This window comes from Salvelinus alpinus, chromosome 33 (assembly GCF_045679555.1).
Source record: "Salvelinus alpinus chromosome 33, SLU_Salpinus.1, whole genome shotgun sequence".
NCBI lineage: Eukaryota > Metazoa > Chordata > Actinopteri > Salmoniformes > Salmonidae > Salvelinus > Salvelinus alpinus.
The window spans coordinates 20658449-20671594 of NC_092118.1; the positions used below are offsets into that span (position 1 = coordinate 20658449).

At 43.3% G+C, this 13146-nt stretch overlaps 1 protein-coding gene across 1 annotated transcript; it reads right to left on the reverse strand.

Annotated features, from left to right (window-relative positions):
* Positions 1-296: 296 nt before the first annotated feature.
* On the reverse strand, positions 297-12911 carry LOC139563187 (fibulin-7-like). Its single transcript, XM_071381522.1, has 6 exons — positions 12664-12911; positions 8659-8818; positions 3774-3956; positions 3521-3658; positions 2994-3129; positions 297-2888 (listed from the first exon to the last, which is right to left on the reverse strand). The coding sequence occupies exons 1-6, from the start codon at positions 12727-12729 to the stop codon at positions 2525-2527; spliced, it is 1047 nt and encodes a 348-aa protein (XP_071237623.1). The 5' UTR covers positions 12730-12911; the 3' UTR covers positions 297-2524.
* Between the last annotated feature and the right edge of the window lie 235 nt (positions 12912-13146).

Consider the following 13146-nt stretch of genomic DNA (forward strand, 5'->3'; position numbering starts at 1 on the left):
AAACAATATACACAGTGTGTGTGGTTTAGCTCATTCATATACTGTAAGGATCTAGTAGCTCTTTGAGCAGAGTGTCTTTGGCTGTCTGTCTGTCTGGACAGTGTAGCTCTGTACTGCCATGCCTGATGTCTTCCCCAGACCTGCACTACTCATACTGTACATCATACTCCTGTTTAATCCTTTATGACGGACAGATCATCTACAGGTCACAGTTCAAGGCAAGCCCCTTATTCAGTCCTGTGCAGAGATATACATATATAGGAAAAGTAAATAATTAAACCCTAGAAATCATACAGTAGTGTTTTGATTAACTGTTTAATAGTGCTTTCTCAGATGAATAAAAAGCAGATCACAAAGGGTTTACAACACCTTCAAAATAAATACAGTTGAAGTCGGAAGTTAACATACACCTCAGCCAAATACATTTAAACTCAGTTTTTCACAATTCCTGACATTTAATCCCAGTAAAAATTCCCTGTCTTAGGTCAGTTAGGATCACCACCTTATTTTAAGAATGTGAAATGTCAGAATAAGAAAGAATGATTTATTTCAGCTTTCATTTATTTCATCACATTCCCAGTGGGTCAGAAGTTTACAATTAGTATTTGGTAGCATTGCATTTAAATGGTTTAACTTGGGTCAAATGTTTTAGGTAGCCTTCCACAAGCTTCCCACAATAAGTTGGGTGGATTTTGGCCCATTCTTCCTGACAGAGATGGTGTAACTGAGTCAGGTTTGTAGGCCTCCTTGCTCACACACGCTTTTTCAGGTCTCCCCACAAATTTTCTATAGGATTGAGGTCAGGGCTTTGTGATGGCTTCTCCAATACCTTTACTTTGTTGTCCTTAAGCCATTCTGCCACAACTTTGGAAGTATGCTTGGTGTCATTGTCCATTTGGAAGACCCATTTGTGACCAAGCTTTAACTTCCTGACTGATGTCTTGAGATGTTGCTTCAATATATCCACATACTTTTCCTGCCTCATGATGCCAACTATTTTGTGAAGTGCACCAGTCCCTCCTGCAGCAAAGCACCCCCAAAACATGATGCTGCCACCCCCGTCCTTCATGGTTGGGATGGTGTTCTTCGGATTGCAAGCTTCCCCCTTTTTCCTCCAAACATAACGATGGTCATTATGGCCAAACAGCTCTATTTTTTGTTTCATCAGACCAAAGGATATTTCTCCAAAAAGAATGATCTTTGTCCCCATGTGCAGTTGCAAACCGTAGCCTGGCTTTTTTATGGCTGTTTTGGAGCAGTGGCTTCTTCTTTGCTGAGCGGCCTTTCAGGTCTTGTCAATATAGGACTCGTTTTACTGTGGATATAGATACTTTTGTACCCGTTTCCTCCAGCATCTTCACAAGGTCCTTTGCTGTTGTTCTGGGATTGATTTGCACTTTTCGCACCAAAGTACGTTCCTCTCTAGGAGACAGAACGCGTCTCCTTCCTTATTGGTAAAACGGCTGCGTGGTCCCATGATGTTTGTACAGATGAAGGTGGTACCTTCAGGCGTTTGGAAATTGTTCCCGAGGATGAACCAGACTTGTGGAGGTCTTGGCTGATTTCTATTGATTTTCCCATGATGTCAAGCAAAGAGGCACTGCGTTTGAAGGTAGGCCTTGAAATATATCCACAGGTACACCTATAATTGACTCAAATGATGTCAATTAGCCTATCAGAAACTTCTAAAGCCATGACATCATTTTCTGGAATTTTCCAAGCTGTTTAATGGCACAGTCAACTTAGTAAACTTCTGACCCACTGGAATTGTGATACAGTGAATTAATCTGTCTGTAAACAATTGTTGGAAATATTACTTGTGTCATGCACAAAGTAGATGTCCTAACCGACTTGCCAAAACTATAGTTTGTTTACAAGAAATTTGTGGAGTGGTTGAAAAATGAGTTAATGACTCCTACCTAAGTGTATGTAAACTTCTGACTTCAACTGTGTATCAAAATAAGTTTAACACAAGACCAGGAAATAAAGGATTGTCAATGTGTAGCTTCATGTCTTCTCATCTTACAGATATTGATTGTCACTTTGTCATATGTTGGATGTAAAACAATAAAACCAGTCAAGGACTTCAGCTTGTATTTACATGCCCAGCTTTCTCTCACTCTCTCTGCTACAGTGAGGAAACATTCAATCTCCACCACAAGTGGCCATTTTCTAATTTTCATGTCTTTGACCCCTTTTTCCCATCCTTAATTTCTCACGCCTCTAAACCTTAACCCTTCCCTTTCTGTCACTAGAATTGATACAACTCTACCAAATGCATCCGTTCCTGCCATACCTGTATGTCTCGACTCAACTTAGACTCCCTCTTCCCCTCCTTTTAGTCCCTCTTTGCTCCTTAGGACTTAGTGCCTCACCCCTCTCTACCGCCCTCCTAGCCCCCTAGCCACTGCCCCACTCAAACTCTTACCACAGTACCCTTTCACGCAACCCTCTGCCAACCCCTCCATTCTCCATCCAACTCCAGCTGGCCTCCCTCTACATCCCTCCCTTCCTCTCTCCCTCTCTAGAACTCGTACTGGGAGATGAACATGGTGATCTTGGTGATGTACCGCCCCATCTGGACCCCTTCCTCCAGCTCGGTCATCTCCACCTCTGCCTCCAGCGTAGCAGGGCCTTGCACCGGGCTCCCCAGCACCAGCTGGGCTGTCTGGCGGTCCGACCGCTGCACCGTGAAGTGCCGTAGGGCCTGCCCGCGGCCCAGCAGGGAGAAACGCAACGTGTCCCCCATGAGACGGAGGGCCGACACACGGAACATGGTGCGTGGTGCCGACAGGTTGGATACGACAGACAGGTAGTGGTGGGAGATGGAGTTAGGGGCCTGAGAGCACACCTTGTTGTCCACAGAGCAGGGGTTACGCTCACAACGCCTGGGGAACGGGGAAGGATATAGGCATTAAGAGGGATTATTGCAAGAGACTGATAAAAAGAGTTATCAAATCTTTTCTTGATTAACTATAAGAGGAGGTATTCACAGGGGTGAGGTTTTGCTGTAGGTGGCGTTTCGTATGCGGGGGCAGTCCACACGTACACACTGGGACCCTCCGTAGGTGTTTATACACATCTGGTCCCGGGTGCAGTTATTCAGTCTGGTGGCACACTCATCTATGTCTACAGGCCGGGGAGAGAGAGGGAGAATAATGTGTGTAAAAGTGAGGGAGGGACAGATAAAGAGACAGCGAAATAACTGATTTATTGTAATTGTCTACAAAAACAAACATTTATTCAGACCAGATGTATGGTTTGTTTAATTATTCAGCCAGTGGATAACAGAATTGCATGGAATTACAGATACAACGGATAGGAAATAATAGGAAACATTCATTATCCTTCAGCCAAATGATCTTCTTTCTCTTTGTGGTAGACTATTCAAATGTTTAGTATTCATCTGGCATAACTGGCATGTTTTGAGCCAGAGGATTTGATGGTGTGTGTGAGTGTGTGTGTTCAGCGCTGCGGGAGCATTTGAGACTTTGGTACAGTGTGTGTGGTCTCCTTTCACCTTTGCAGTTGCGTCCATCACGGGTGACATTGTATCCAGCAGGACAGGTACAGCGGTAGCCTCCAGGGGTGTTAACACAGGCATGTAAACACAGCCGGCCAGCCTGACCCATGTGGAACAACTCACACTCATCAATGTCTGAAAGACACACAGTTAAAATTGCCATTGATGTCAGTTACAGTATATAACATTATGCGGTCAGACTATGTGTCTTTTGATGTTACCATAGCAATGGTAGCTGTTTGCAGTATACCTTTGCAAGTGGTGCTGTCACGCCCAGAGATGGTGTATCCGGGGTCACAGGTGCAGTGGGTGGTGCCCTGGACCTGCGTACAGCGAGACGGACGGACAAACGGACCAACAGTCACAGCCGGGGGAGAGATGGCAGCAGCCGCAGAGGAGGTGGCAGACGAGGTGTTCGTCATGGTGACAAAGACTGGAAAAAATAGAAAGAGGGAGAAAAAGAAAGAGAGGAATGAGGAGAAGAGTGATACTAAGGATGATTCTCATTGATATGGAGGTTTCTGACTGCAGTCTGAGGGCATGGCCATCTAAACATCTCCATCTTCAAATCAGTACAGTGCAGCTTATTTCTTTATAAAACACTATGGATACCATATGAACAAAGAGTTACAAATTAACTATTGGTTCACAGGGTAACCAGTGTTTGGACCAGTGTTGTGTTTGAGACCACCTAAAGCGAGACCAATTCATGACCAAGATCGGAGCAAATCTCGTCCGAGTCAAGACCAAGACCGGAGGGGGACAAGGGATACGAGACCGAGTCCAGAAAAATGTGATTCCAATTCAAGACCCTGATTGTAATTTTGTCAATCGCCACCATAATAACAGTTGAAAATGTCCAGTATTTCTGTGTTCATATTTCAGAACAACATATGGATTCTTTAGACATTCAGAATGGTGAAAAAAATGCATGCTGAGGGAAAACAAAGCCACTCTACAAACAATTACTAACCCAAACACAGTGGGGAAGAATGGACCTTATACAGCTTCAGAGAAGGGCTAATGGATTTAAAAAATAACTATTATAACAATAATAATTAAAATTACATTATTATTTTCAATGGCGTTCTGATTTAAATCACTTCAGTTTTGTTGGAAAGGAAATGGTTAATACTGAAGAGAAAAAAAGATCCAATCAGGATTTTTCTTTGTTGGTCTCTGGGGAGATACATCTAGCTAGCAAAGTCAGCCATTGGCTCGGCCATCAGAAGCTAGATAGGAAAACTACTATTGTGTAGCTAGCCATCTTTTGTTTTTATCAAGTTTGTAGTGGCTGCAGCAGGTGTTATAGAAGAGGATGTTGTTGCTAATTTGTTAGCTTCTCCCTTTTCAAGAATAACTTCTTGAATAAGTTTAAATTTATCCTCATCTATTGAGTGGAACTGTGTTTATTTTATTTCAGCTCGCTTGCCGTTGTTAGCCATCTCTTTGAAAATAACTTGTGTGTGAAACATTGTTGCATTTAAACTTTAGGTCACCGGTTACTTTGTGTGCTAAACGTGAAATGTTTTTATCAATGGAAAGTAATAGTTAGTACATTTCGATTAGTACATTTTCGATTAAGAAATGCTTAGCCTAATGGTTGTGTTTTAGTATTCTTATGATTGGAACACACTGGCTTACTATGTCAGAGTGATTGGATTGCTTATTCTTTAACATCATGCTGTGTGTGACTGCTGTCTTTCCATTGGCCCTATGCAGTGGTGCAGTTGAGCCTGGAGAAGTGGGTATACTCACCATTTTGCCCAAAAATTCTCAAATGGTCTGCCCAGCAAAGGTAAATCTTATGTTTTTCTGTTTTTTAGATTTGCACTCTAAAATCACACTTTTTTTTTAAGTAGAAAAACAAAAAGGTGACATTCTAAGTCCACAACAATGCTTAAACCACATCAGGAGACCCTTTTGGAGGTCTGAAAATAAATAATATAGAAGAGTATTTTTGTAATAATAATAATGTATTATTTTTCTGTTTTTGCTCCATCTGATTGGGTGGTTCTGGCTCCCCAGTAGGTAGGCCTGTGTCCACCCAGGCCCACCTATGCCTACGCCACTGATGCAAACAGGGTATGATGACTGAATTCCCTACTGACTTTGGACCAAACCTTTTCAATACCTTGTTTGCATACCCATTGTTGCCTTAGTTAGCATTTACTGGTAGATATTATACATTGAAAAGTATTTCCTACCTACCCTACTGGCTACCAATGTCATTTTTCTGCGAGCTGCTCTATGCCAAAAAAAACAGTTGAGAGCTGTGCACTCTTGCTGCCTGCAGATGACATTCCGCTGAAACTAGGCTGTGTGTGCTGTGCACATGTGAATATACAGCTCTGGAAAAAATTAAGAGACCACTGCAAAATGATCAGTTTCTCTGGTTTTACTATTTATAGGTATGTATTTGGGTAAAAGTAACATTTGTTTTAATTCTATAAACTTACAACATTTCTCCCAAATTCCAAATAAAAATAGTCATTTAAGAGCATTTATTTGCAGAAAATGACAACTGGTCAAAATAACAAAAAAAATGCGGTGTTGTCAGACCTCGAATAATGCAAAGAAAATAAGTTCATATTCATTTTTAAACAACACAATACTAATGTGTTAACTTAGGAAGAGTTCAGAAATCAATATTTCATATATATATATTTGGAATAACCCTGATTTTCAAATCACAGCTTTCATGCGGCTTGGCATGCTCTCCACCAGTCTTTCACATTGATGTTGGGTGACTTTATGCCATTCCTGGCGTAAGTATTCAAGCAGCTCGGCTTTGTTTGATGGCTTGTGACCATCCATCCTTTTGATCACATTTCAGAGGTTTTCAATGGGGTTCAGGTCTGGAGATTGGCCCTGGCCATGACAGGGTCTTGATCTGGTGATCCTCTATCTACACCTTGATTGACCTGGCTGTGTGGCATGAAAGCTGTGAGGTGGGCGGATGGTCTCGAGTACTACAACACTGGTTTAGACTGACTTGCAACTTATGTTAGGTTACATTAAACTTTTAAAAAATTAAATCAAACCTTCATGCAACACTGTAGTTTCCCAACATTTCCTGACCTCAGTGTTCACATCCATTGCACCATGCAGCCCTCTATCAGTGGGCTGTGTGTGAGTGGGATGATAGACTTATAGAAGGCTCCCACACAGTGCAAGCAGTGTTAGTCATGGTCAAAGTCCATCCAAATCCCCATTAGTCTGTATGTGGCTCTCACCTACAGCAGTGTACTGTACACATGGGGGAGAAATGAAACAAACAGACAGAAACAAAACCAAACTGGGCCGTATTGAGGCGCTGGCTCTGCCTGGAGCCCTGAGTGTGTATGATAGCCCAGCCACCCAGAACCAGCGAGAGGGAGTGGACCTGGGTCTGCCTCGGTGTCTGGCCCTTGTGTGTTGTTGTTACTAGTTAGCCATAGCATAGAGATATATAGGACTGTAAATTCTGGTTCCAGTTTATAATAGCAATAAGGCACCTCAAGGGTTTTGTTGTATATTGCCAATATACCACTGCTAAGGGCTGAGTCCAGGCACTTCACTTTGCGTTGTGCATAAGAACAGCCCTTAACCATGGTATACTGGCCAATATACCACACCCCTTTGGGCTTTATTGCTTAAGCATCTCTACCTACATGTTGGCACAGGGCTCTGGCAGGTGGCTCCGGCCCAGCCTTAAGAGAGGAGAATGAAGTAATATTAGCCCTGATGTAAATGTTGGCTCGCTAACTCACTGACAAGCACAGGTGGAACCTTATAGCTCTGATGCACGAACCAAAAGAGAAAAGCTCCTTCTCTCTCTATGTGTGTGTGTGTGTGCATGAGCATGAATGTGCGTGTGCATCCATGTGTGTGAGTACTCAACCTAACTGGAGCGAAAGGGATGGCCTGACTTTTAGTCTCACAGAACATCTTTGAAGTGTTATCTAAATGTTAGCGAGCTGTCAAGACAGAGGGCTGCTATCACTATGTGTCACAGTCACTGGATTCAATAACCCATTTTGGATGGCCATGAAAATACATAAAAAGGAAATTTGATAATGAAACGCATATGGATGCAAGCCATCTATCTTATCTAGATAAATGTTAGTAATATGCATGAAGTTTAAAATGGGGGAAAGAGAGATACAGAAAAGAGTGGGGCACAAAGAGGATGGTGACAAGGACATGAGAGAGATGCTAGAGCAGATAAAGAGATGGGCACAAAGAGGATGGTGACAAGGACATGAGAGAGATGGTAGAGCAGATAAAGAGATGAGTGACGGGACAGAGAAGAGGAAAGGAGAAGATAAAGGGGGGAGACACCTGACAGGAGCCAGAAAAAGAGAAGTAGATGGTAGTTGACAAAAGATAGTGATTTCACGTCAGATGTGTGTCTCCCTAATGGTTAAGGTTTGGATTAGGGGTAGGGTGATCTGTAGCAGATGGTAGGGTCACTCACTGCGGCAGGTGGGCTGCTGGCCGCTCCAGGTGAGGCTCTCCTGACACATCCTGCTCTCTGCTCCCACCAACTCATAACCCGCATCACACAGGAAGTGAACCTCGTGACCTGGGTTCTGCGCCTTTCCCAACTTCCTGCTGTTGGCAGGCGTGTCCAGCTTTAGACAGGTATCAGTAAAGCGGTGGGGGGTGGTTGGTAGGGGCCATAATCCAAGACTTAACTCTCCAGCCATAGCTCCATAGGAGTTCAATTTAACATTTCTACCTACCGCTAACCACCAAATGTCAAATTACATACCAGTAGTAGCAAAGGAATAACAATCCACCAGAGTTAACATTTTTAGAACGCAGTGGGACGCTGCTAATAGCATTTTTACCGCAACTACTCGGTCCGGCTGTGCTGTGTGTAGGCCTACACAACTTACTGAATCACGATTGGTTCTCGTTCATGAGCTAGACAACAATAGCGAAAACATTAGTAATACAAACCTCCGCCACATTCTTGCAACTGATGTTTTTTGTATTCTAAAATAAAAAGCAGCAGGCCTACTAAAAGCCATTTTAGGCATTTCAGTGTACTTAAAGAGAACATGAAGAAATCTAATTTAAGCTTATGGCTAAAATGGTAGGCTGCATGTTGCTTCTTTGACCGATGTTTGAGCTGTGTGCAGGCTTACCATTGTTTACTTTGCCAGTCTGTTTGGTGGCTGTGTTCTGTAGCAAGTTGAGTTTCTTCCTCAGGGTGCGGAGGCTCTGAAGATATGCAGCCTCGTGGGTCGACAGCAGCTTCTGGACCTGCTTTAGGGAGCTCTGCATGTCCTGCCTGCTGGGACAGTCCTACAGGGACAGGGCATGGTAAGCAGGTGAACACTTTTTTGTCCAACAAAAACAGGGGAAGCCAGTGGCAGTCGAACAGTTAAAAAGTGCTATACAGGGATAACTTGACAAGAGAGTCATCCCAAAAGGCAATTCTTTTGCAGAGTTACTGTATTTTAAAAAGCAATAATACAGGAAGATCTTAACTGCATTTTAGCAAAGGGGCAGGTTACAAACATGGGTTTGTAAGATCCATTAAAACATTGAGGAACATGCAAGCTTATTTTTCCTATACTGACATAGGCAATGAATGTGCTCTGTGTAGCCTAATGAAATGCAGTTCCAGTTGATAGACGACTGCCTAATTTAAACTCAAGTCAGGGACCGTGAGACACAGGTGACTTGGTCAGAGGATGGAGGCAGAACTAACTCTTACATTAGCTTCCTAGAATTTGACATCACTCAGTTATACAGACCACATTCTGCAACGTCTGCTTCCAACTCCTACTCTCAAACACGTAGATCCCCTGAACGCAGCTCACTTTCCAGCTCACACTCTCAAACACATAGATCCCCTGAATGCAGCTCATGCTCCAGATGCCAATCACCTAAATTCTGATCACCTGTTCACACACCTGTATGTCATTATCACACACTATTTAGTTCTTTGCACCCCATCATTGTGAGGTATTGCTTGTTTTGTGACACACTTCTATTCGGAGCTCTGGTTTTCCCGAAATGTAATCCTCCCGTGTATGATAGTTTTTGCCTGCCTCACTAAGGACGCCTATTCCCTGCCTGTACTTTAGCCTATCAGATTTCCTGTTATCTACTTTTGCCTGATCTCCCGGACGACGTTACTAGCCTTTTCCCTGCCTGTACTGTTGCCTTTTGGATCCCCTATGTATGACCACCTGCCTGCCCCTGGACCCAGCTACCTGCCTCCTCCTGTGGTCCTTTACAAATAAACACCTGCTGCGCCCTGCGCTTGAAACCAGCTCTTTGTCTTCCATCGTGTTCATTACACATACACTGCCAAGGAAAATGTCCTCGCAACTTAATCACTGGACAGAACAGAGAAATTACCTCACCAACAAGTTAATGTTGGAATAACAGGACAGAAGTACAGCAGCTACTGTACATTGGCTTGAGTTATGAATGATAAACTAGCAGCTGGTGAGCCACATGAAGTGATTTGTTACTGCATTTAGAAAGTATTTGAGGGGTTTTCCTAAGATAGCACTGAAAGGTAAAGAATGTAGTGTACAGTACATAAAGTTTCTAAAAAGGCATATGGTCACTGGTCTGGGTTTCTAGGGAGACCAGAAGAGAGACATCAGAGTAGATGTACCTGCTTCAATACTACATCAGCACTCAGAGGGTCATGTTTTTAATCTCACTGTCCACAGTAGGCAGCCTAGTCAATATGGTGAATGAATTAATTGAGCGGCGACATCATCCCCCTGGTTGTCTGCCCTACATGTGAACCAAGAGTTCTGGGCACGCATGGGCATCTCAACAACCCCTACCACCAGCTGGGGAACTTGAAGTCAGAGGTGGCTGTAGTGTTGGTAGGCTGTTGCCTTTGTGCAAAGTGAGTTGTTCTCTAGTGGTAGTAGTTTTATGTTTTGGAGGTTGTGTGCTTATGCCCCTGGTGGGGTTACTTGATGGTGCCAGAGAGAAGTCCTGTAGGCCTCCTGTATGGTCTAAGGGGGTTGCTGTGAAACACTGAAGACACACTCCATGAGAGAAAGAGTGGCTCCAATCCTATCTGGACTCATTCTCACAACAGATTCCCATCACACTAAAGCCCCTCCCAGTCTGTCTTCTCTCATATCCCAGCATATCTCTGCTGTTCTATCTCTTCAGCCCAGAAGTGTGTGGAAGTTCTGACAGTCAGTGGAATGATCTCCTTGGAGGCAGAAAATATTGTTGCTTGCTCATAGCGTTCATTGTTTGATGCAGGGGTGGGTGTACTGTAGGTTGGAGAGGCTGTTTGGGGTCAGATGGTGTGGCATAAACACCCAGAGGGTAAACATCACCTGTGTATGAGGCACAGCCTCTCCTCCCATTGGCTGAGAAAATCAGGGAGTGTTAGTAGTATATTTTCCCTGAACTTCACCTCTCTCCCTCCTCCTCTCTGTCCGCTCATGGATGTTTTCAGAAAGCCAATTAGTGTTTTCATCTGGCAGAAGTTATGTAAGAAAAGTAAATATTTGGTCATCCTGTGAAAACACCTGGCTGATTGAAACTGGAGCAGGGAGCTATGCTGCTGGAGCGACATCAGTCGGGAGGGAGGGAGGGAGGGAGGGAGGGAAAGGCTGCTGTTTGTGTGCCCCAGCGATAATGTCCTTTTTCTGCCTCCGCTGCAAAACATTTCATGCATTTGCATTTCATGTGTCTGTGACATTATCTTGGTGTGCCTAGGTAACATACCTATTGTCTCCTTCAGTAAGTTCTGAGCTGCTCTTTGAATCGAGAGGTGTGCAGTGCAATGATGAAGGCCAAAGTAGCATGGTGATCTAATCCAAGGATTCTAGATTGTTCTAAGTGAATTCTGTGATGCAGAAAGGTTTTGCATAAAAGGAAAAGTGTCCTGTAGCTAATAATACTCTGGCTGACATTGTTCAATTATGTAATCCCTGCATGGCTTCAGTTCTGCAGTGTGAGTTGTGCCATGACAAGAACAAGCCAAAGATCACTAATGAGACCTGAACAGACTCCTCATACACACAGCTCATTACCACACAGTACGTTATGATCTTAACCAAACGTGGACAAAAACTAAATGGAGTCCCAATTTGACATTCCACATTAATTTCTAACTGAACAACAGAAAGAGTACAGCATAGCATAGCATACACACACACACACACACACACACACACACACACACACACACACACACACACACACACACACACACACACACACACACACACACACACACACACACACACACACACACACACACACACACACACACACACACACACACACACACACACACACACACACACACACACACACACACACACACCAGCCTGCTGTAATATAGACCCTTGCCCTTTGACAAGGTAGAGAGGTTTCGCAGTTTTGTGTTGAAACACGTCAGAGGTGTTGGGTCTATTCATAGTGATGGGCCTCTCGGTGTCTGGACATGCATGCAAGGGGCCTTAGTAATTGTTTGTGCAGCTTGCCTGGGAATTGAGGTCGACCAAACACCAGTTCTATCAATGGGTATCTGTCCATGTCATGATGCATGGATAATGATCTTATAGCTGGACTTGCAGGTTCCTGACTTTGACAAGAGATTGACACTTCAGCTTGATGCGTTTTGACCTTCAACAACACCCAGACATCAATGCTGCATCCCTCAGTGTTAGATGTTGAACTAAAGCCTGTCCACGAAAAGGGCATTCAGACAACCTTTCTCTCAGGTCTATTTTCTCAGTTGTAAATCTTGTGTGATATTTACCCACTGTCTTTTCAGGTCATTACAGATAATGGCAAGAATTTTAACTATGACCTGAGGCTATATGTGATAGTTAATTGGTCTGGAAATGTTTTCTGAGTTTATTAAGTTAATGGACTACCTAAACACGTCAGAAACCACAATAGCCTACATTAAATCGTAACACACTCATAGAGATTATAATGGTAACCCATGATCATATCAAATACAGTAATTTACTTCGATTTTACGTATTACTCTGTGATATGTAGTGTGATACGTGCTTTTAAATCAGTTACATTTTTGATTGGACCAAGCAGCTGTGCAAAATAAATCCAAGAAACACCATATGTTGTCTCTTAATAGTGCCCAGGGTACCCTCATGACACTGACAAGCTCAGGAAACACTCACCTGCTCAAATGCAGCGTGGATTGGACAAAGACACAGGAACACAATGACAGCGTGCATGCAAATCATTTTCAGTTAATCCTGTACTGCGAATACACTCAGTCCCGAAGTGCGCTGGGTTGGGTATCTTCCGGGTACAGTGAATTTCCAGTGTGTAAAATGCGCTTATAAGCACCTCAGTGGTATTTGTGAGAAATGCTATTAATTCCTTCACATGTCAGACAATATGCCAAAGCAAAACTTTATGGAATATAGGGTTTACTCTTCGAGAACCAATCAGGTTATGGGACTAGAAGACCTGTTGACCACATTTGACAAAATAACCATTGCGTAGGCATGTATTTTTTTTTCAAACTCTTTTCCTTTTTTTGGAAGGCACATGGCAAATTTCCTCCCTCATGAAAGCCTCTCAGATGTGGAATTTGTAAACTGGAGAGAAAAATAAATTTAGCAGGAAGTTTGGATGGATTGATGCAAGCTCCGCTG

Bases quoted from the DNA above. Each gene is read 5' to 3' on its own strand.
- LOC139563187 (XM_071381522.1), bottom strand. From the start codon at position 12,729: ATGATTTGCATGCACGCTGTCATTGTGTTCCTGTGTCTTTGTCCAATC. The intron at 8,819-12,663 runs GTGAGTGTTTCC...CTGTCCCTGTAG, and splicing joins TCCACGCTGCATTTGAGCAG to GACTGTCCCAGCAGGCAGGA. The intron at 3,130-3,520 runs GTGAAAGGAGAC...CCCGGCCTGTAG, and splicing joins TGATGGACGCAACTGCAAAG to ACATAGATGAGTGTGCCACC.